Source organism: Dysidea avara, chromosome 1 (genome assembly GCF_963678975.1).
Source record: "Dysidea avara chromosome 1, odDysAvar1.4, whole genome shotgun sequence".
NCBI classification, from domain to species: Eukaryota; Metazoa; Porifera; class Demospongiae; order Dictyoceratida; family Dysideidae; genus Dysidea; species Dysidea avara.
In genome coordinates, this window is record NC_089272.1 from 47,532,853 (window position 1) to 47,558,235 (window position 25,383).

General features: G+C 38.7%; 2 protein-coding genes and 1 long non-coding RNA gene across 4 annotated transcripts in view; 2 read left to right on the plus strand and 1 right to left on the minus strand.

Annotated features, from left to right (window-relative positions):
• Positions 1 to 25,383, minus strand: part of LOC136265982 (uncharacterized) — a 151,065-nt gene that overhangs the window by 116,727 nt on the left and 8,955 nt on the right. The window contains exons 2-3 of one of the 2 annotated variants that reach the window (XM_066060928.1): positions 24,243 to 24,277; positions 21,305 to 21,427 (exon numbers count right to left, since the gene is read on the minus strand). In XM_066060928.1, the coding sequence (XP_065917000.1) occupies positions 21,305 to 21,427; positions 24,243 to 24,277 (158 nt within the window). The remainder of the gene's footprint in view (positions 1 to 21,304; positions 21,428 to 24,242; positions 24,278 to 25,383) is intronic. The other variant, XM_066060929.1, reaches the window with a different exon arrangement.
• Positions 412 to 3,228, plus strand: LOC136242020 (uncharacterized). The gene is made up of 2 exons (XM_066033339.1): positions 412 to 2,080; positions 3,071 to 3,228. Exons 1-2 carry the CDS (start codon positions 649 to 651, stop codon positions 3,226 to 3,228), a joined length of 1,590 nt encoding a protein of 529 aa, XP_065889411.1. The 5' UTR covers positions 412 to 648.
• LOC136250708 (uncharacterized) lies at positions 12,130 to 13,942 on the plus strand. The gene is made up of 4 exons (XR_010698671.1): positions 12,130 to 12,552; positions 13,503 to 13,567; positions 13,622 to 13,759; positions 13,810 to 13,942. It is a non-coding gene; the product is annotated as an uncharacterized lncRNA (long non-coding RNA).

Genomic DNA, 25,383 nt, shown 5'->3' on the forward strand with positions numbered 1-25,383 from the left:
TGCTGTTAGCTTGCCTGTCAGGTTGAAGCAGCTCCAAGACGAGTCTTAGAGCATGGCTGGTCTCATATGGCACACACTAGCTATACCATCAACACTATTAAAATAACTATACTCCCTGAAACGATATAAAAGATTCAACAATTAAGAATGAAGAGGTTGTGACATACTGACCTATGTCATGCATACACCAAGCAATAGGGAACCTTTGTTTTGTAATTTGGAAGTGATGTACATTTGATTATTTAGGCTACATCCTTTTGTACCATAGATATAAGGCAGCCTTACATGGTTAAGGTTACCTTATTACTGTATTAGGACTTTGTGGTTTTTGTAAGTCTTCCATCAGGAAGTTAGGTAATTCAGTTTTGTAGTATAAATAGAGAGCACATTTTGCAGTTTGTATGAGTGGTATGAATGGTTGAGTTGAGTTAAGCCTATTAAAGTGCTTATAACCTTGGAGAGCTAAGCCAGCTTAGCGCCTTAATCACTCGGATTCGCGACATTTTGGTGGCAGCGGTGGGATATCTCTTCTCGCTTTTGGAGACACAAGATATCCAGTGATACGGACTCAAAATTCCCAGGACTAAGAGGACTACAAGAACTTCCAGGGAAGACAGCCCAGTGGCTGAGGTGGTCACATTAGCTGGCATGATGGACATATTTAAGGAGCAGCAGCAGATTCTGCTTACACTGCTAGAAAGCCAAAAGGAGGCACAGCAAACGAGAGAATCTACAGACTCCATCAACAAGAAGATGCCAAAGCCAACTCTGCAAAAGCTGACACCCAATGACAGAATTGAGCACTTCATAGCCACATTTGAGAGGATTGCCACTCAACAAGGATGGCCAAAGGAAGTGTGGGCTACTCAGTTAGCAGGACTCCTAACTGGAAAAGCCATGGCAGCCTATGCAGCACTCTCCACAGAGGATGCTTTGGACTATGACAGAGTCAAGGAGGCTGTCCTCCAGAGGTATGACATAAATGAAGAGTCATATCGCCTGAGATTTAGGCAGGATTACAAGAAGGGTGATGAATCCTACCATGAGTGGGCAGACCGTCTACGGGACCATTTCACCCGGTGGACAAAAAACCAGTCTATTTCTTTAGAGGAACTGATAATGTTGGAGCAGTTCCTTCAAGGAATGCCTGATGGGTTGCGAGTGTGGCTCAGGGAAAGAAAACCTGAATCTTTGAGGCAAGCTGCAGTACTGGCTGACAGTTATGTGTTGGCAAGAAAGCCGGAGCCACAGTTTAAGCAGGACAAGTCTCATTCAATAGAGAGGTTTCACCATGATAGTCATGGGCAAAGCAATGAATTCACTAAAGAGAAAATTGATGACAGTCAAGCACATCAAAGAAGCATAACAAACTCTAAGGGTGACAAGAAGTGTTACCACTGTGGGAAATTTGTTCATCTCACGTACAGTTGTCCAGTTCGAGGTGAACCAAAAGGCAATTTTTTTGGCAAGAGTCACCCTGAAGTGCCCTTGAATGAGGGAATTAAAAAGTTCCTACGTCATGGAAAACTGAATGGAAAATCAGTACAAATGTGGATTGACACTGGATGCACGCACACAATGGTAGCTTCTGAATATTTTGATCCTGACAACATTGACTATTGTAGAACTGAACAGATATTGTGTGTTCATGGTGATAAGTGTAGCTACCCTACTGCAAAAGTACAGCTTAAACTGGGTAGATGGAGGAGATGTGGAAATGTGGTTGTGGTTCCTAATCTGCCAGTGGCTGTGTTACTGGGTACAGATATATACCAACCCAGAAATTCTTACCGATTAGGTACAACTCATACCCAGAAAAATGTGTGGGCTATAAGGCCTGAAGCCACTAGTAGTATGGGATATACTAAAGTGGACCAATTCCCTACTCAGAGTAGGTTAAATATTTCTGGTAATGATGTTTCTGAGCTAAGGAGGGAGGATAATCAGGTTGGGCAGCCAATGTCACTGAATGTTACCACGAAAGAGTTAAAGAAGTGGCAAAAGCAGGACCCCACTTTGGTTAACATTAGGAAGATAGCAGAAAGGCCAGCTAGAAGTGGAAAAGAAGAGTATGTTTCCAGTACCAAGGTGGTCTGTTGTACCGATTAGGGCAATAAGAAAGAGACCAGATGAGAAAACAATTAGTGCTTCCTGTGCAGTGTCGCAAGTTGGTGTTGCATCTGGCACATCACAGTCCCCTCACTGGTCATCTTAGTATCAGCAAGACCAAAAACTGAATTTTCCAACACTACTATTGGCCAGGAGTGTTTAGAGATACAGCTGAATACTGTCGAACTTGTGAGCTATGTGAGAAGACTTTTAAGGCAGATAGGACGATGATGAGTCATCCATCACAGAGGATAGTTATGAACTCTACTGGACTGGAGTCTGGAACTCAGAAGGAAAGCCAATATGTGACCCAGTCTGAGGAAACCGGTCTTATCGCCCATGTCAGCAGATTCGATTTTTCACCCAGGACACACAGCTACTTGAATAAACTATCTAATTCCACACTTAAAATCAGCCAGACTTGAGTGGTCTGGTTTTGCTGGCTGCTTTTCCCGAGCCCAGTGGTGATCCGTATGTGTGGTGTGGGGCCTTAATGGAGCTCTGGTCAGCCTGGGAATGACTGTATGTGGCTGTACAGCTCTGTGGAGTTGAATAAGTAGCTCTGCTGTAAATTTCCTTTCATTATAGCCAGTTTTGATACTTCAATGGCTCAAAACTTGGCCAAATTAATCCCTAGGCCTTCCTTTTCAATTTTTGTACACCATCTTGCCCGCCTTTCAGGGCCCCCGCCTTCCACCCAATTTGCAGCTCGACTGATACAGTCAACCTCGGTTTAAAACTATCTAAAATGGCGGGAAACTTAGTTGTTGGCTACTTGTACAGTGGATGCTCTGGAAAGTAAGGAATTGGTGTAAAACGTGTGAAAATTTGGTACACATAGCTTCAACCATTGGCGAGCTACAACACACTAAATACTTAAAACCGGCATTTCTCGATACTTTTAAATAGGCGATAAGCCCGGTTTTGTCAGACTGGTTCACATATGTATCCACAATACCAGGTGCAGCAGCTGCAATGGTGACTGTGCAACCAATGGATGAGAATCAGGAGCCTGTAGAAGAAAATGATAGAGATGGCAAGCATGATGAATTATCCCAAGGAATAGTAGTTGGAAACAACAGTGTTAATTTGTCCAGCAACCCGTCACTGTTGTCATAAGGAGGGAGGGATGTGACATAGTGACCTATGTCATGCATACACCAAGCAATAGGGAACCTTTGTTTTGTAATTTGGAAGTGATGTACATTTGATTATTTAGGCTACATCCTTTTGTACCATAGATATAAGGCAGCCTTACATGGTTAAGGTTACGGTATAGTCACGGGCAATCATTCAAAATTTTGAATGCCTATCAATACTTTTTGAGAAGCCCATAAAACCAGTCTAACAGCGTGAAAAGTTTTAAATGAAGGTGAAGCCCTTCATATTTAATGTTTTTATGTAGCTACAGTGTAGTTTGAGGCAGGTGGAACACTACAGTTTGTTGTAGTAACACAAGTAAGCCAGCCCGTACATCGCTCAGCTCCAGCTGTCACTACCATGTTTTTCCGCCGCCAAATACAGCAAAAGCTGTAGGCTCTATTGGCTTTTCTGGGGCATAGTGATATTGTATATTAAATTTATTAGGTCCTGTGGAAGCGTTTTTGGCGTGTTTCTTCCCAGTGACTCAGATACATGCCTTCAAAGAGCTTGTTTCACTCGAAAAAAACTACTAAAAGTTCAATAAAACGTCTATACAACCAATAACTTAAAAAATCGCTTCCACAGGACCTAGATATTTAAATTGTTTAGCCACTTGTGTTGAAATTATAAGGATTCAGTAATCTGTTAGTCTGGTTTTTGGCGGCACGTTTTTATAAAACATCGCTCTATTGTAGACCACACACCCAAGAACAGTCGTTGTTCTATAGTAAAAACAAACAAGCACAATTAGTTGTATTGCTAACACAACACAGTTGTTGAAATTATTTATCCCTGCTTGGTTTAAAGCAGGTTTTGTAATTTGTTCCGCCCACGCATTTTAAACTATTCCGTAACCTTAAGGTGACCTTATTACTGTATTAGGACTTTGTGGTTTTTGTAAGTCTTCCATCAGGAAGTTAGGTACGTAATTCAGTTTTGTAGTATAAATAGAGAGCACATTTTGCAGTTTGTATGAGTGGTATGAATTGTTGAGTTGAGTTAAGCCTATTAAAGTGCTTATAACCTTGGAGAGCTAAGCCAGCTTAGCACCTTAATCACTCGGATTCGCGACAGAGGTTTACTAAATATTCTAGTTAATTGACAGTGTTTACATAAAGATGTGAGAAGGTGTATGGCTGCAACCTTGTTTTTCTTCTTTTTTTCCCCGGGCTAGATGGAATTCCCTTGCCACCACTCCCAGCGCTGGCTGTCAAGTGCTGGACAGCTGGATAACACCAGCGACAGTAAATAAACTACATGAGGGCATCAGCATTGAGCCTGCCCTCAGAATAGGCCAGATCAATACAAGCAGGTATGAGACGATGTACAGAAGATTGATGTCCCTTCAAGCACATGATGGCATACCTTAACAGTGAGAAGTAAAGCCTACATCTAAACCAAAACAAGCATTTACTATAGTTCATATCCCATTTGTCAGCCAACATGGAAGCTAACTTCTCAAGATAAAAGTTAGGTATGTGGTAGCTACAATATGTGGACTCCAATAAAGAGGCTGAGGGTTGCCAGCTGTAGTACGTTGATTCACAAGCTTTCAATACTAAAAGGCTCCTGGTGAGATACACAGTTTGCAAAACATTCTGTGACTGCTCTACTGAAGTATTTAAATGGACAGTGACTGCTCTATTAGAGAGTTTCAATTGTTTTAGCGAAACAGTATGGTGGGTCCAACAATGTTACAAAGAAGCATCATGCTAGAAAATCTAACCTATATATTGACATGGTAACCTTCATCAGACATTTTCCGTTGGTCATGCCTGTTGCCGTTTTCCTAGAATTCTAATTACCCACAATACAAGGCTAATAATATTATATCAAGGACTGACAATGAGGCAAATCACTCTGGAACAAATGAATGCACAACACTGAATGAATGGGAAGCAGCACAACCGCTGGGCTGAGTCTAGCTGAACTTTCTACAGGGTGATCTGTTCGTAGCTGAACTCTGAACAGGGTGATTTGTTTGCAGCTGAATTCTCTACATGGTAGTTTCTTTATAGCTGAACTATCTCTACAACCCAGCAAAAACGATCCTGCAAGATCCTGCAGGAGTCCTGCAAGTTCCTGCAAGAAATGACCGGATTCTCTTGCAAGAGAATTCTCTTGCAAGATCCTGGAAAGCTCTTGCAGGATTTTGCAGGATTCCTGCCAAATCCTGCAAGAAATGACCAGATTCTCTTGCAAGATCTTGCTTAAAGTTCTTGCAGGATCATTTTGCCTGGGAAGGTAACTTCTAGCTGATCTCTCTACAGGGTGATCAGTTCGTAGCTGAACTCTCTACAGGGTGATTTGTTTGCAGCTGAACTCTCTACATGATGGTTTTTTTTGTAGCTGAACCCTCTACAAGGTGACTTCTTCTAGCTGATCTCTTTACAGGGTGATTTGTTTCAAGATTAACTCTCCACAGGGTGACTTGCCTGTAGCTGAATTGTCTATCAGATTAACTGTTTGTAGCTGAATTCCTCACAGAATAACTTGCAATGTAATATAATTCTATAATGGAATACGTAGCTGAATGCTTTATTAGGGTGACTGTTCTATTAGAGTATCTCGATCTCGCATTTGCTACACGTTGTTGCGTTTCGAATCATAATTCAGTGGTTTGGATTCCGATTCTTCTGTACTAGTGCAAGGCCTTGCTATGATGATTATTCCAGCTACATACCGATTTTCAGCTCATTGCTCTAAGAGGTTTGCCTAGTAGACGTGAAAATTAATAGTTGTTTTTATTTACAAAAATCGATCGTCTAATTTTGACACAGATTGGGTTTTGTGTCATATCTTCATGGTCTTTATCTCGATTCCTTTCAAACCGAAAAAGACACTCCTACAATGGTTACTCCATCTACATATCAATTTTCAACTCATTCCTCCAAGGGGTTTACCTATAGGCGTGACAGACCTGCGACCTTATTTTACGCAAATAATCGGTCATAACTTTGTGAATGTTCATCGGATTCCTACCAACATTGGTACGGAGATCCGCCTTAATGAGCCCTTTAAGTGTGTCAAATTTCAGTCCAATCCGAGCACGCATTCGTGTTTTATGGTGAATTTTGCCATGTGGGCGAAATGAAGATGAAGAAAAAACGAAATTAAAACGAAACTTTGTTCGCTCATATCTCGGAAATGACTGGAGCGATTTTCTTCAAATTTGGCATGTAGATTCCCCAAACTGGCCGACATTTCTGTAGCAAAGTTGGCTCCAATCGGATTACGGATCACAGAGCTACATAGGTGTGAAAATCGAGTTTTCTTTTTTCCTGTTAATATACTCACGGTGTGGCACGCCGGCTTCTTGGGCCGCACGACACACTATCATGTGTCTTGATTCTTGGCTGCTCCAGATATCAACTGTTTAAGTTAATTACCAGTTATTTTTCTCTTCAGTTGAGCTGTTTTTTACACTGGTTTCTGGGTACTTGTACATTCTTGGGTGTGCCTTTTTTACAGCGAAGGTGTTTTTGGAGTGGATATCACTCATTTTGTCAGTGATAGACTCTACAAATTGGTAAAAAAGGGAATTTTTAGATGATATTAAAAATGAGCAATGCAGAATATTATTTTGGAGAATCAAAGATGCACCTGTCATCTTGTCTGACAGTGTTATGAAAAGTCATATATACTAATGACTGTTTCATAACACCATAAATTTAGAAGTATGGATTTACAGTGTAGTATGACTGTTCTATTAGAGTAAATCTATCTTTACTGCATGTGACAATAATACTGTATCTCATATCTGTGCATGCATGGTAATGTTTCAGACACCTTATGTTCAAAAGTAAACTTGCAACTGTTGCAAGTGCCTATATATTTAGTTCACAGTTGTTATATACACAGCTATAAATACATATATTGTTACTATTATCAAGAGTCCTTATTAAGAGTACATTACAGACTCTTAATTGTTATTGCTATGGTTACAACTTCAGGATTGGAGCAGCAGAGAAACGAATAGAGGACTCTATAATCAAGACTTGGGCAGATGGAATAGTATTTCCATGGACGATGCCGGTACTAATCATTAAGGGTGTCACAGTGCAGTGTAGATGCAACCAGTGCATAAGACCACAGCCTTGATTATCACCTTTTGACTGAAATTAAGCAAATTTAAATACTTGATGAAGCAATTAAAACTAAAAAGTTGCAGTACTTATACTTTCATGAGGGAGCATGCACCCAGACTCCCTTGCCTGTTCAGCAGAATAATAGGACTGAGCCTTACTACCACTTTCACTTTTACTCTGGTCCCCCGGATGTATCAGCAACATAATACAGTAACTGTAGATAATGCTAGTTAATGCCCTTAGGCAGAGTTATAGGAGTGGGCACTTTGCCCTACCATCACAGTAGTTATCGCAGTTCTTTGCCCAGCCATCATCTAGTCTTGCGTGGCCAGATCACTTTTTCCATGCATTGGGTGGGGGAAAATACCACCAATACATGGAAAAGTGGTCTGGCCACGTGAGACTAGCCATCATCAACTGTTGCCAAAACATTAGTCTCGTCCCCCAGATCATTCCTCAAGTGTGCTTATCACACAAAAATAACTTAGCTTAGCAGTGCACAAACTTAAAGTACACGTACCATATTGTTGAATCATGCATACTACCAGAATCCAGATTAACAACTATCACGTGATCTATTTAAGGGAAATCTCATGGAAATTCCCTTATCACCTCAAGCAGACACACATGATATGTGGTTTTAAATTGAATGTTTAAGAAAATGGCAGTCCAAGTCTTGAAGTTCGGTCTTCACTCAAAGTAGAGAGAGAAGCAAAGCGTTTTTCGTACATAGTGTATGGGCTGTAACTCGATAATGAGGCGTACTTTACTGAGACACTCACCCCTCATGAGAAACCACACCTAGGAACTACACCACACCTAGGAACTACACCACTTGAGCAACCCTTGAAGAAGTAAGAGTCTAGACCTGAAGTACTCGATGATATGTATGCTGGTCTTGAAGGATAATGAAACGAGGAGTGAAGTTTGTGAAAAGTGCCACATCGCCACACTGTGTTTGTGCGATTAGGTTTTTGGACCTGTGCAGAGCTGAAAATTTCTTAAGTAGCAGTACATGCTGGTATTACCTCATGGCGGGATTGTCGACAAGGTGTACAGACCAACTACCACTTGCCACTTACATCAGGAGAAGTCCAGGAGCTTTGCCTGCAGGTTGAAGAAGTATTTAGCAAATGTAACATGTGCAATGTTTGTATGCACTCATTCACACCGCATACTGGTCTAAATGACTGAATTGATGTACAGTGAAACCAGGTCTCTGTGTAGTCTTTTAAATCCCCATATGTGACATTTGTGTATAAAGTGACAGACTTTAGGTGTAATCAAGACACACGGTAGTGTGTCGTGCGGCCCAAGAAGCTGGCGTGCAACACCCGTGAGTATTTTGACAGGAAGAATGAAAACGCAATTTTCGCACCTCCGTAGCTCTGTGCTGCCTTGATGAAACAAGACGATTTTTGCTGTGAACACACGCCCTCTAACTTCAGCACCCCACATTCCAAATTTGAGCGAAATCGCTTCCAGCGTTCCCGAGATATTGGACTTCACAAATTGGCTTAGTTTCTTGGTGTTTTTTTTCTTCCTCTTATCAAACACTTACAAAAACTGCTATAAAACGCAAACGCTATATCCGATTGCCTTGAAAGTTGGCACACAGAAGGAGGATATAAAGGCGCATCTCGGTACCAACTTTGGCTGGAATACGATAAACAGGCAAAGAGTTATAAACGATTATTCACGGAAAATAACACCAATATGTTGTCACGCCTACAGGGTAAACCGCGTATGGGAAGAAGCTAAAAATCGATGGGGGAATTGGTTAACTATTGAACCTCAATCCTTTTGTGGTTGGAAAGAAATCGAGCTTAAAACCAGGAAGATACAACGAAAAAACCAACAGTGTGTAACAATTACGCAATCGAGATTAGCTAATAAAAAAAACGACTGCTTGCCACGCCTACCAGATAAACCGCTTGGGGTAATGCTTTGAAAATCGCTGTACGGATGGAGTAATCATCTTAGAAAGGCTATTCAATGGTGTAGAAGAGTCAGACTTAAAGCCACGGAGTTATAACACGAAATCCAAATTGGTGTAGCAAGTGCATCGAGATACTCTAATAGAGCAGTCATCCTAATAGAGCAGTCACCCTGAAGAGAATTCAAGAGATCAGCTAGAAACAAGTAACCTGTATAGACATCAGCTACAAGCAATTCACCCTGTAGAGAGATCAGCTAGAAGAAGTTACCTTGTAGGGAGTTCATGCAGCTATGGAAAGAGATAATTCAGCTAGAAGAAATCACCTTGTAGAGTTCAACTATATACAAAGAAACCACCATGTAGAGAATTCAGCTACAAAAAAATCACCCTGTAGAGAGATCAATAGAAGAAGTTACCTTGCAGAGAGTTCAGCTACAAAGAAACCATCATGTAAAGAGTTCAACTACAAACAAATCTCCCTGTAGAGAGATCAGCTAGAAGAAGTTACCTTGTAGAGAGTTCAGCTACAAAGAAACCATCATGTAGAGAGTTCAGCTGCAATCAAATCACCTGTAGAGAGTTCAGCTACAAACAAATCTCCCTGTAGAGAAATCAGCTAGAAGAAGTTTCCTTGTAGAGAGTTCACCTACAAACAAATCACCCAGTAGAAAGATCAGCTAGAATAATTTCACCTTGTAGAGAGTTCAGTTACAAAGAAACCACCATGTAGAGAATTCAGCTACAAACTAGTGACCCTACAGAGACATCAGCTAGAAGAAGTTACCTTGTAGAGTGTTCAGCTACAAAGAAACCATCATGTAGAGAGTTCAGCTACAAACAAATCTCCCTTTAGAGAGATCAGTTAGAAGAAGTTACCTTGTGGAGAGTTCAGCTACAAAGAAACCATTTTGTAAAGAGCTCAGCTGCAAACAAATCACCTGTACAGAATTCAGCTACAAACAAATCACCCTGTGGAGAGATCAGCTAGAAGAAGTTACCTTGTAGATAGTTCAGCTACAAACAAATCACCCTGTAGAGTGATCAGCTAGAAGAAGTTACCTTGTAGATCTTTCAGCTACAAACAATTCACCCTGTAGAGAGAGCAGCTAGAAGAAGTCACCTTGTAGAGTGTTCAGTTACAAAGAAACTACCATGGAGAGTTCTGTAATAAATATATATATATATATATATTTAATTTGTACATTTACTGATAAAATCAGAAATATTTAAAGTACATCTGCTTCGTCTTTTCTGCTTCGTCTTTTCTTCTTCCTGTGGTAAAGAAAAAAAGATAGGATAAAAAGTCCCAAAGCTGGCCATAGGCCGGCTTTGGGGTATACAAATACAAAAAGAAGTGAAATATAATCCAAAATAGCCAAGCTGTAAAAAAAGAGTGCGACCCTCAAAAAGGCTATGGTGAAAAAAGATGTGAAATCCAAGGTGGCAGCCAAGAAATGGCTGTGATGGTAGGTAAATGGTAAAAAATTTAATAACAACAATTCGGGTGAATTTTGTACCAAGACCAAGTGGCACAAAAATTCACCTGAATTGTCGTTATTAAAATTTTTACCATTAACCTACCATCACAGCCATTTCTTGGCCACCACCTTGGATTTCACATCTTTTTTCACCATAGCCTTTTTGAGGGCCGCACTCTTTTTTTACAGCTTGGCTGTTTTGGATTAGATAATATTATATGTATTAAATGCCTTCCTTTCAGTTTTTACAGGTAGTCTGGTCATAGCAAGCAGTTCACCCCACTAACAGTTTTTACAGGCAATCTAGTCATAGTGATTCACCCACTAGCAGTGGATGTGGTGGTGATACTTAACTCAGGACCAGGTAGACATATCAGTTTACGTACAGAGGAATTGTAGCTATTGTGTGTTCTTTTCGTGGTGCTCAATTGTGACGTCAAAGGGACATGTCATGAATTTCTACTTATTAATTAATGTGGTACTATCTCATATGATGGTAACAACTAATACCCAGGTCAGTATACGTGTTGTGCTTATAGTACATGTATTAATGTTTTCCTCGTACCCAAATTTTTTGGAATATTAATGGCCCTGTTGGTTTTGCAGCAGGGGCGTAGCTAGCCAGACGATGGTGGGGGGGCAGGCATCCCCACAAAACTACATTGTTCATAATTGCACAAAAGGCTAATGACCCAATGATGGGCTAGCCAACATACGGTGTTGTATTATTACAGCTTATGTAACTAGCTACATAACTACTTCATTACTGATTGCTACAAGTTATCACTTATCAATGGAAGTATTTTCGTCGAGCATCATCGCACGTGCCACAACTGTACTCCAACAAATTCCCTCACAATCCAGTAGAACTATGTGTCACAGTTACTCATAGTCTGTGCTGCAGTCCTAGCACACTGGCATAGTATGACGAGCTCACTCACTTCAGCCGGCAAAATTCAAACGACACGTATTCGCACGGAATCCCAACTCTATACCTTTCCTGTTAAAATTTGTAAGCTTGTGACGGATCATCTGACTGACTGACAAAGTGAAAAAATTAAACTGGCATGTCACTACACTGTACAAAGACCCAATGTGATTAACTCGGGAAAATAAAGTTGGTCCATTTAACACTATCACCTCATAGGTTTGTAGCATCATTGCATATCACTTGTCACTTCTGAGTTGCAACTCTTGTGAAAGTCACTTTGAGCGGGCCCGTCATCTGTCTTTAGGTTCGAAAAATGCACTATCACGTGAGTAGTGTAGGCTAAATATAGAATTGTGTCTAATATTTTCGTTCGGTGAAGGCATAGTGTCTATATAGGGGAAACCCCTGGCATACCTTATTTTTAGCGCATCGTTTTATTAATTGCTTGTAACGCGCAAGAAATCATCGTATTATTATCACCATTCACAAACGAGTTGAATGCTGTGTGCACTCACGTAGTAGCGCACAAACAGTAATTTGGGATGCGTGTCAGTTACTGGAAAACTTGAGACGGAAGTTTAAAAAACATCACTTAGTGACGGGGGGGGGGGGGGCAAATGCCTCCCCTTGCCCTCCCTTGGCTACGCCACTGTTTTGCAGGCCATCAGGTCAAAACAGTTCACTTACTAGCAGTCGGATGTAGTCATGGTAAGTCACTGTGACCAGGCAAAAATGCTTGCTTGTTGTTTTACAGGACTGGTCTCTTGTGTTGTCAGATATCCATGCAAGTTGTGCTTTCACAAACCCAACTCTATATATACAGTGGTAGTTGGAGCCCTAGCTGATTAGTAGCTTTGACTTAAGGTATGTGCACAAGCTCACAGCATTACCTTAAGCTGTACTTTTATACACAAGTGTAATTTACAATCAGGTATTGGTTGTAAAATGGGGTAAACAATATATCAGGTATTAAAAAGTGAGAATTGGTACAACTCTAATCATGATTTTCTTGTTGTACAGCTAAGAAATATGTCGTACTTTCTATTTGATGGCCCTTGTTGTTTGACAGGTCTCCTCGTGTTCATGTTTACATACTTAGGTACCAGACATTTACATTACCTCTGGTGCACCAGATTCACTTAGCCTTGAATATAGCTTTTGTATGTCACGGCTGGAGTAAGCAATTCACAGTGGTCAGGCCAGTTGTCAGGCCAGTGGGTGGGTAGTGAAATGATAAGCAATTGTTGTATGAATGCTAGGGGATCTGGGGGCATGCTCCCCCAGGATAAGTTTCAAAATTGCATGCTTTGGGATTAAATCTGAGAATATTTTCAGCTGTAAATTCCTTAGCAAATTAATGACTAACACTTGTGCTAAATTCATTACATGTAGCTAGGTCTACATCATGTGTTTACATTAAGTTCTTACATTATATAGTTGTAACACATGTAAATGCAGTATTGTTCCCTTTTGTTATAGCTACAGTATATGCAGCATGAGTCTAATATTTGAAACTAATAGCTACAGAACTTACAACTAATTTTAATGTGATGAAGTCACAACTCAGTGAATAGCTAGCTAGGCACTAAACTATATACTATAGCATAATCGGCCAGTGCCTATCAGTGACTCGGGTAAATAGTTTTAAAATTATAATGCTGAAAAAGTGGTCAGGCTATGGCCTGACTGGCCGGACCACTTCCTCCAGCCCTGTATATTAAACCATCATGTATTTTGTAGTACACAGATTTTAAGTGTATTTTATTTAATGCCTACCTATATGGACCATCTGTTCAAAGTGATTTATATGTTAGCAGTGGGATATGGTCATGGTGTGTAACTTGGGAACAGGCAGCAACTAAGATCAAGTGAATTTCAGGTTGGTTGATGTACAGAAGAATTGCTGCCATAAATGACTAAATTTGTGAAGTAGAATCAGGAAGGAGAAAGTTACAGAGTGTAGTCTGCTAGATGCTTCTGTTACCTCAGTGATGAAATACATCTGTCCTGGTACAATCTCATGGTGGGACCAAACTAATATCCAGGTCAACAATGAGATTCACCTGGCTTGGTAAGACCTTAACATTATATCTTGATTGTTTATCATCTCCTGATTTCCAGACAGTTGTGATCAAAATAAACAAATTCATAGGTTACGTCACTATCCAATTTATTGTCAGAATTTTATTGTTAATATCACTAACAATGAATGTGATGTATTTTTTGTGTAACATGTGTATTAAGTGACATGCATGATGAAAACCAGAATGGGAGTGGCTGCTTGTTCTTATGGTGGTTAATGTTACTGTATGTAGCTAACAAGACACATCATAAAGGTTAAACAAGTTTAATATACCATGTGTGGTCTGGCACAAGAATTATGCTTGAAACACTATCTCTAGTGACTGTACGTTCTTCATGCTTTCACACCTTGTTTATAAGATACCTGCCAATTATCAACACTCACATGAGGCATGGCGCTAAATGGAGTTTTAAAGATTGCTGCTTAAAACGCCTTCCTAGGGAACTTTCTTAGGCCTTTATAAGGCCTTCTGGTATACAGGCTCTTCCTTTACCAGGTACTTTAATCATAATAATCATAATAAAACTTACAGTTCTGCACGCTTTCACAACTTGTTTATCAGACATTAGAACTTGTGTCCACATTGTGTCTTTAAAAGTTATTGTAGAGATTAGAGGTTAGATCAAAGAAAATACACATGGATAAACCAGAATTAGATACTGTCAGTGCTAGATGGACTGTACAAACAAGAGTATGTTGGCTGGTATAACATGAATCTAGGTGTAACACAAGGTTGAGAAATAAAGTGAAATATGTCTAAATATGTGACCGGATTTGCGAAAAGGGGTCTTCCACACACATCCAATTCTATGAACTTGGAACAACGTTGAAACCAGGTCACTACTGCTGACCCGGATGACCCACTGACCCGGACTGACCCGGATTGACCCGGATTAATTAAAGCCGAGACATGTTTCGGCTAGTCTCGAGCGAGCGAACGAGTCTACATTTTGAGCATTCGATTCGTGTTGAGTAAATATTGCAACTTCAGCCTAGCTGTACGTTGAAGACCAAAAAAAAAAAAAAAGGTCTTCACCTACTGACAATAGCTACCCTCGCGTATGTTGGTAATGCAATAAGTGGGCGTGGCTCAGGAAAGAGCTACGCGATGGCGTTTATAAGTTTCCACGTCGCCAAACGAACAATTTCGTTTCTCACGTGATCCAATCTGGGTCAGACCCGGATAAATTGTAAACCGGGTCAGACCCGGATGACCCAGAGAAAATGTGACCCGGATGACCCGGATGACCCGGATGACCCGACCCGGTTTCAACGCTGACTTGGAAGACTGTAACTTTGTATTCAAGAAAGATGCAAACCTGAAATTTTCTCCATCCATTAAACTATGTTGGTCCCCAACTATGACCCAACTTCAAGTCAATAACTTTTTCCAATCTCAAGTTATGAATCATCAAAGTTCATAAATGGATGTGTGTGGAAGACCCCTTTTCGCAAATCCGGTCACATATGCGTTTTAATACCAGTCGTAAGAAAACTACTACTACTACTACTACTATGACAAAAAAAGGTTTTTACATCATGTAACACAATACAAATCTATTGAGAGATGTTGCATAATCCAGGGCTAATATTGCAAAACCGTCCCTACATGTAAATAACTCACAGTGGTGGTCGCACATATTTTAATGTGGGCATGTACTTCATAGTTTCTTGGCCGCTCGCCTCACTACCGTGAGTCTTGATTGACACATGTAGTGTGTAAAATAGATAGGTCAATACGTGTTCCTTTGTTGTCGTTGTTGTACTAAACAATGTATGGTGTGCCAGTTCACATATTGGAGCTTCGTGTGTGAGCATCTTGTGGCAGAGTCTCATAGCCCAGTACCACATAATTTACCATAACAAACAACTAAACATACTAGTACATTTCAACAGTAAATTATGCAATTGTACTTAACTACTACTATCATAATGATTATAGCGAACCCTCAGCAGCACTTTTCTTTTCACCTCCCATTTCATTAAAGACAATTCAGATACTGTAATAGAAGTCAAGTAACTACTTTAATAGAACAATCAAAGCTACATACAGTTTAGGAATTTTGTCCTATACAGTTAGTGTCAAAGTTTAAAGCATTGGATTTAACGTGATTATACTGTAATGTAAAATTCAATCTCAGAGTTCATAAATCTCAAAATTCTCTGGGATGTGTCCCCAGATCCATTCCTTTTTCATTCCTTAACAATATACAGAAATCCCCTTTTAAGAATCTTAGATTCTCCATTAAATGGTCCTGACTATGTAGTATCTTCACATGATTTCTGGCCTAAATGGCAGTCTCCATGGCCAGAACTACAAGATGCACAAGTAGAAACCAAATTTTCAAGGGTGTTGTTGTTGTACTAGTGTTAAGACATCGTAAACAGGAGGAAAAAGTATGCATACATGGAATTGATGAAAGGAAATATTCTCCTTTAAGAAAACTACCCAGAGTGACCTATAAAGTTGAGAAAAAGCGACAGCGGTCTTTACTGTCAGAATCAAGAAGAAATACCAGTATGCTTTGTTGGCCATAGCGTTTAACTATTTCATCGTCAGATCAACATTTCATATGTGCAAATGACATCAAGTTAGTTTTGATATTGTGGACCTATTGTATTCAACAGAATAGATTTTATGATGTGTTGTCTACTATAATAATAATTGAAGAAAATATGTCTCATTGTTTGAAGCAGCAGCTTGGACTGAAGATCGATGACATGGGTATAGAGAGATGCCATGGAAGATTCTTCAATGCAACTATAACTAAGAGTGCGAAGCGTCCTAAGTTAACCTAGACACCTTGACTACTGACATACATCAGAAACTAATCCATGCTGGTATTGCCCATATACACTGGCTGAAATAAAATAAAAATTACTGGATTCCACAGGGAAGGGTAGAAGTCAGAATTGCATTGTTCCAATATTCATTGTGTACAAAACTAGAATGGCCATCTATTTGGCTAGGCTACAGTGTATGCCACATTGGCCTTAGGAATGAGTTTCAAGATCTGATCTTTTGACTAGTGGGGTCAGATTACTTGAGACCAGATTACTTGAAAAGTTTTGAAGGATAAAGAGGTGACAGTTATGTTTTGCCAGAAGGTATTAAATGGAAATTCGTGATTGCCCTTGCACCCTGGCAGGGTGGTTTCAGTGTGAGAGATTCATTGGCTTAGTCAAAAGATCTTCGAGGAATTTTATAGGCAGAAATCACTTTCTTTAGAGCAAGTGGAAACCCTTTTAATTGGTAGTTCTTAATTCCAGGCCACTTACTATTCATTATGTTACAGATTCTGGCTTTACACTGACCCCTAGATACATCTTAGCAGCCAATAGAAATCATGGACTCTGAAACTTTTAGCTTGTTCTTGTAACAAAGAATTAAAATTTCAGTTATCTTCATGTCAATTGTATAAACAATTTTTAACCATTAGCTTTTGATTTGGTTGTACTGTAAAACATACAAAAATAAGTGATATCTATACCAAAACAGCTAAGCTGTAAAAAATGGTGCAGCCCTCTGAAAAGCCTAAGTGAAGAAAAAATTGTTTAAAATCAAAGGTGGTGGTCAATAAATAGCTGCAATGATGTTAATGTCAATCATTTTGTGTAATTATTAAATATGATTGCTGGTCATTTCTGGTCACCACTTTTGATTTCTATAGAGTGACTTATTACAGGGGATTCATACATAGCTGAATGCCCTACAAGGTGATTTGTTATGAGGCTGAACTATAGCTCTACAGAGTGACTTGCTACATATAGCTGGACTCTCTAAACAGTAACCTGTCAATGTACCTGAACTCTTTCTACAAGGTAACTTGTTTGTAGTTGAACTATACACAGAGTAACTTGTTTGTAGTTGAACTATACACAGGGTGACTTGCAACCACCCCTATCACTGAGATACTTAAAGTGGTAGACAAACATCGAACTTATAAATAAATGAGCCAGAGTCACTTAACCCTCAGTTAGTGCAAGATCAAGTGCTCCTAGTGAAAGTGGATATGACTGTTCTATTATAGTGACTGCTCTATTAAGACTAATTACGTATTACACGAATTATGCTTTGTATTATAAGTTCGTATATCATGGAATGGATATTATTTTGCTTAATCACAGAACACTGTAATTTTTGCAAACTAACCAGCAGAACTAATTCAGAGTGCTTTTGTTTCATTGTAACACTAACATGGTGAAGGTAAATGGCTGTCAAGACATTGAAATAGCTCACGGTATTCCCTTCCAAATATCCGTCATTCAATTCGCCATTGAAAAAGTAAGTGATATTCAACCTTAAAATGACATGCTTAAATTTCCTGATTTCCTTCTGCTATAGCTCATCTTAATCGCTATTCACTGCTCTTTCCAAACCTGGTTCAGAATCTGAGGTATCTATATACATGTCTCAGATTATTATGCATTTTATTGTATGCCCCCGAAATGGCCAATGCAAAATGTATGGGGAAATTTGCTACACCCAGTTGGTTTAAGCCATTTTGACATGCCAAAATTTCTATGAATTGGACTTCTTTTGGCATCATTATACTTGCAGAGAGTTGCTCTACACGTATCAAGTTCGGAAAGTTACTAAACAGACTTGAGGTAGGCAGTACACGATAATTAATTTAATTTTAATGGTTTTTCAATCAAAATGTATTTGGACATGCTTGTTCCAGCTGACATTTTTGCCATGAACAAAGTATAGCAAATGTCCACAAACTTCTTGATATGTTACTCAGATTTATTTGAAACTACAATTGTTTTAAATATTGACAAAGAGACTATCTACACAGTGATTTTCAATCTGTTACTTAAGCTGTTTGCCTGTAATGATCAGTTACTCTTATAAATCTCTATTGCACTAGCTAGCTACCTGTGCTTTGCTTTTGTGATACCTCCATAGCTGCTACTTCCAAACCACAAAAGGTTTTTTGAGGTTTGATAATTTACCTATTCATGTACAGATTCTTAGCTTCTTTCCACAAGTGGTTTACCCTGTGGGCATGACTACAAATTGTATGAATAATTGTAAATAACCCCATGACTGTTCATTCAAACCAAACATGATGCACCATTAAACCTGCCTCATATGTGAAAATTTTCAAGGCAGTAGACCAGTTCATTAGGTGAAGTATTTTAATTGCTCTGGTATTTGCTATTATGCGATTCTGGTTGCTGTGGTTAGTCATGAAAATGTACAGAAACCATTAGGAAACAGACAACCATGGACACTAAAGCTTCCGTTACAGATAAACTGGAGAAGAAACCCAGGTTTTCAATACAGCATGGAAAACTACATTGATTTCTACACCTTTATGTAGTTGTCTACTGTTTATAGATGTAGTGATTGCGAGTTATGAACTGCTGAAAATGAAAACATCTGGCCATAAAGTTGGTTGGTGATGAAGCATGCAAACAGGTGCTTATGTCTATGTTTTAAATTGGACAACACAAAAACAAGCAATAGGATCACCTGGATAGTGTTTACTGGTTCAGTAAGCATGATGTTTCTTGTTGGCCTATTGTATCAAGTCGATTGTAACATTTATCTTTGATGCGATCAACTAAATACCCATTGGCAAGTGGTCCTCCATGATTCAGAATCACATCAAAGACCTCAGGAATCACGGGAACCACAGGAAGAATCACAAAATCATGAGAACCTGAACTGGAATCATCCCAAGAAGTAGACATATTTTGAAATTAAATACAGTGTAAATTTTGTATTGTGTTGTAATTTACCACATAGTCAGACTTCTACTGAGAGCTTTAATATAAATTTAATCAAACCTAGTGTAGCAGCTGTGTTCAGTGATCCTAGCTTCATGATTGTGCTGTGGTGTGAGAGATGTGGGAGATCACTTCTGATTGCCACATCAGATCAGCAAAATTAATGAGGATTCTAGTTTGTGCAAGCCTCCACTGATATGTGAGTAGTATCATGCTACAAAGAGCTCTACAATTGATCATGATTGAGAAGCTACGTAAGCTCAGAACCGGCTATGTGAAGGCACTGGCATACTCCCATGCTAAGAAGATTCATGGACTGAATGGCACTGACTCCATCCTCCTCCAGTCGGTGTGGACATGCATGCCCCTGCCTTCAGTTGCCTTAGCCAAGGCCCTAGCTGTGCCTTACCTATAGGGAAGTCTAGATACGCCAATCCCTATCTGCAGTCATCTACAGACTAGAATCTGGCTACTCACATACCTAGTATAGACAAGCACAGATTAAGGGATTGTATATAGCTAATTAGCCAGTATAGAGCATTCTAATATGAATTGAATGGCTGTCATGGATGGCCATGGTGTGCTAGGCATAATATACAAGTAGCATTGTTTGTAGGTACGTATTCTACAAAACCAAAAGTGTATCTATCAAAAAATAACCACCTGTATATATAGAAGTAGGAAAAAGGTGCGCCCACAGCCAACTGCAGGCAAAGCAATTTACTGCAATCAGCATCTTGCTAGAAACTTGAAGTTGGCTGTCTGGAAGTGAAGATTAAGTTAGTGCTAGCTAGCTACAATAGGTTTATAGTTTCTATAAGCTGCATAAACAGCAGTGTGTAGGTTTTAGCTAGCTAGATGCACAAATAGCACTTTTTAATGTTGCTTCCTAAGGGCACATTTTGTGTATGCATCATTTTTGGTCAGATGCAATCTAGGGGAAAGCACCTAGGTCTTCCACCCAAAACATCCACTTGAAATCCGACTAACCCCCTTCAAGAAAATCCTGGATACTCCCATGGAGATATTGTCAGTAGATAGTAACTTTGGTTTTGAGCTTACAGGTAGGCCCTGGCATCACCAAAAGTCTGGATACACCTCTGTTCATGGATACAATTTATTCACGATTATTATAGTAAATACCTGGAAGCACTTATAACAGCGTTAAACCATCATCTATAAGTCGCACTTCGACTCATACACACCATGCACTAAATAGATTGAGCCATTACTATTCATGCATGACTGTAATGGCTATAATTTACTCACAATTATTATAGTGAATACTTGGGAGTACTTCTACCAGCATCATTATCAAGTTGCATTTCGATGTCCTGTGTCTCCTTGCTCACTCTATAAACCCACAATGATACTTTTTGTATGCTCGTGTCATTGTGTGTATGTTTGAACTCTTAGCACAGCAATGTCTTGTCACGTTGTTTCCAGTGTTCGCTATCGAAATTCACAAATCCCAATATAAATACACTCATGAAGCATGCCAGCGGTTTCTCACATGTGTAGGTGATTAACCCACGTGGAACATATTAGTTATACCACGGATACTTGTTCTTTGCCTGATATATACGCACGAGGGCGTTAGCCCGAGTGCGAGTGTGTATATATCAGGCAAAGCATTCTTGCCCGTGGTATAACTATTACATATACATTAACCCATCCAGATAACCTAATTTTATCTAAGTACTTTATTATAACACAGGAATAATGTGTTTGAATAGCTATCAAGATCCCAATGTACTAATGGTGCATCAACAAGGTACAAACATGCTTACGTACATATAGATTCCTAAAACGCTGACCAAAAAAGTTGAATTCCTTTGATAGAGTAATACGTGGTGATGATCCATCATCAACTTGTCTTAATCTACTGTCACCTTGAGTGCCTCCATAAGGATAAAACTACAATTAAAAATATTATGTACTTCATGTGCACATTTTTAAGAGTAGTATAAGCTATATACTGTAAGCAATGTGTATAATTTAAATCAAGTGCATTTGACCAACAAAGCACAATATTTTTACATTAATGTATTGTAAGCAACAGATTATCTATGCCAAATCAACCCAACCAAAAATAAGATCCTCAAATATGATTTACTATCTGCAAAGGTAATACAGATGGAAACAATTGAAATTTGAATTATGCAGTACAGCGGTGGTAGTAGTTTATTATAGTTGGGATCATGAAGGTTTGCATTTCCTACCAAAATCATCACTGAAAACAAGCTTCACCTTTCCTTCAAAACAGCTTGGCAGTATTGTCAAACCCAAATGTGCCTTCTGGATGACCCAAAATAGTTTCAACTAGTTTCTATGAAACATAATTAGTGGAAGTTACACTAGATAACTGTCTAATTAATTATTGATGCAAGCATAACTCGACTATATGATTAATGCTACAGCCTCTTCACTGTTTTCTTCATTTCTTTACTTAGGCTTATTCACCTTTGTATCTCATTTCTTTCTCTACTACCACGTAGGAGTTGATTCATGGGTAACTTGTCAATGGCTTTTCGTGCTGACTATAATTTGTAATTTACATACAGGTGCTTCTTGTACTGCTCTTATTTTGTAACACTTTGTAATCGGAGGAATGTAACTAAAACGGAATGAAATGACCACACTGTTACTCAGTAAATGATAGTCAGAGCACATGTCCAGAACTTGTCTTGTGATATGTCTGGCACCATTTTTGTGGGTTCATTAGTCATAAATTATGTAAACAAACAAAGTACAAGAAATTTTAAATTCAAGTTGGGATTATAGAAATAAAAAGTTATGAATCAATATAATACAGTTTGGAAACCAGACACACATCTATATGAGCAATTAGCATTATGATAATCAACACCTTTCCAAGGGAAGAAACAGAGGATATAAAGGTAAATATATAGGGCTTTGAAGATTATATATATATATAGAAAGTATTTCTTTCATATATACAGCTTTGTTTGCTCTCACTATTTGACTCTTTTTGAATGCTTTTAAAACTTTTTTACTCACCTCTAGATCACACAATAAATATGGGAACAGGATATAGATATCACAACTTTTGTACGAAAATACTCTATGTATGATACTTATCTACGTGTAGTTCAGTTTCATGCTACAATCTGTAACACACTATGCACACAGGGCAACTAGTAAAATAGAAGTCATATATACTCATATATACCTTAGATCTCTGACCAGAAAGTGCAAAAAAATCTATTTTAAAATTGCTTTTAGGCCTCTGGACAATAGTGAGGGCTTCCCTGTCATATGATATGAACATGCGTAGCTAATGCTTACTACTGTATATCCAAACTCCTTAATAAGTATGAACATAGGTATTTATAACAAGCTAACATTTCAGATAGCTAAAATGCTATTCACAAATTTTAGCTATTAAGTGGACAAACAATTAGCACACAAAGCACAAAGTATTACAAAAATAGCTTTTAAAAACTTTTATACATACTGCAGTACAGGCTGTTGATTGTTATACATTGAAACACGTAAACAAAAAAAAATTGGAATTTTCAAGTAGAGTAGGGGCCATAGGACATCGATAAAAAGTACTGAAACAAGTTAGAGTATTCCATGATATTTAATCACTGTAAAACAATAAGAAGTGTTATATCCCTACTGTGCTAAACATATACTATAATGAAAATGCACAGTAGGGATATAACAATTTGTATTGTTTTACTGTGATTTAATATCATGGAATACTCTAACTTGTTTCAGTACTTTTTATCGATGTCCTATGGTCCCTACTCTACTTGAGAATTCTGTGTACTTTTTTGTTGACTTTTTTTGTAAATAATTATTTTGACTGGTGAACTCACGCATACCGCATCTGAAATGGCACCACACCCCAGCTATATTATCATCTGAAAAGTGAAGTATCCATTACGCTTTGTTGTCAGCTATGTTCAACCAGTTACACAGCATTTTGAATCAAGAACTTTTCGAAAAGCACCTCTGCAATCCCCGAATTCTGAAAAAAGAAATGGTGCCTCATGCCCAAGTTATATCAATTATCGTCTGAAAAGTAAAGTATCCATTACACTTTGTTGTTGGCTATATTCAACCTGTTACACTGGAGTATGAATCAAGAACTGTTTGAAAAGCACCTCTGCTAAGAAAATATCCACTATGAAAAATACAACAAGATTTCTGTTACAAAGGGAAGCCATCATATGCTACCACCAAATCGACACTTTTCACTGTCACCAAAGATGAATGGGACTCAAAGGAGGACACTGGTAAGTCCATGAAGAATGCATTGTACCTACTACGGTATGCCAAAAGGTACCTCTCAGGCTGAAGCGATGTCAAACAGAGAAAAATTCAAGCCTGTAGCCTTAGCCATTATCGAGTTACGTTTGTCTGAAGACATCAGTCATTTACTTATTCAGTCAGTAGAAAATTCCATTAAATAATTTTTTTAGATAAATTCTGTGGCAACTTGTTGAAGGCATTTCAGGTCAATCTGGAAGCTTGTTTGGGCTTAGTTTTACCTAACCAATACTGCCTCATCATTGTTTGGAAAAATTGATGCTGGTTTTTGGGTGACGTTATTTCATGGGCCACACTTACTCCTTTGTAGTCCCTACTATACAGTACTATTGTACTGTATGATTATGCAATAGTATTCATCAAAGTACATGGTCACAATAGCATATTGTAATGCATACTAGCTTGTAAATAATTCCCAGAAAACACTTACTTCTGATACACATGTTGCCACTTCTGGTTGACAACCTAAAGCAACAAAGTACATAAATATAAATTAAAACATGGTGGGTGGTGAGAAGGCCGAAGCTAAATACATAAGCTACTGTAGTTATACAGCTTGATGTGTGCAATCAATAGAAAAATGGGTGAGGAGGGACTAGCTGGACTAAAGCCTGTCCATTTGGGGATCCACTTTGAACATTAAGATACTCCAAAGAGCACTTAGCTACTCTAATAATGTGGTCATGTGCTCTAATAAAATAGTCACATGTATTTGACAGTAGTCACAATTAGTAAGCAACTAATATGTAACATCTTTTCAAATTCCTGATTTCCTTCAAAAGAAGATACCCTAGTTAGACTAGAAAATTCCTACCATAATATGAGTGACCCTAAAGAAGCCCACTGGTGGGGATAAATTTTGATAAACTTTTCAGAATAGTCGCAACATATATACGTAGATTGGCATTTCTTTATAGCCACAGCATTTGTGGCCAGGCCTGCAAACATAGGGCATGTGGGCATATGATTTTTGCCTACTTTTTCAACTTTCCATCACTCATAACTTTTTTATACCATTATGCTATGGCAATGCAATTTTCCTCTTTTGTTGAGCATTTAATTGGCTTCATGATGCAAGTTACATAATGAAAATATTCTGCTCTGGTTCTGAGATATGACTTGTAGTGTAGCAGGGTGTAGTTTGTGCCCACATGCCCTATTTTTGCAGGCCTGGTCACATTTTCAGTAATACTGCACCAAGTATAAGCTATTTGTGACCGGATTTGCGAAAAGGAGTCTTCCACACACATTCAAGTTACCAACTTTGGCAATTCATAACTTTAGTTTTGGAAAAGTTATTGCCTTGAAATTTGGTCAGTAATGGATGGTAAAAACTTCAAGCTTGTACACCTGTATCTTTCTTGAACACCATGTTGTGGTCTTCCAAGTTCATAGAATTGGATGTGTGTGGAAGACCCCTTTTTGCACATTTGGTCACATTTAAATATCTTACAGCTCCTAGAGAAGCTGCAATATTTTATTCTGTGTTCTGGCACTGCTCCCTGCAACATACCAACTTTAAAATGCTGTTTATAGTGACTGGTGTCTGGTTATCAATGATCAATGATTCA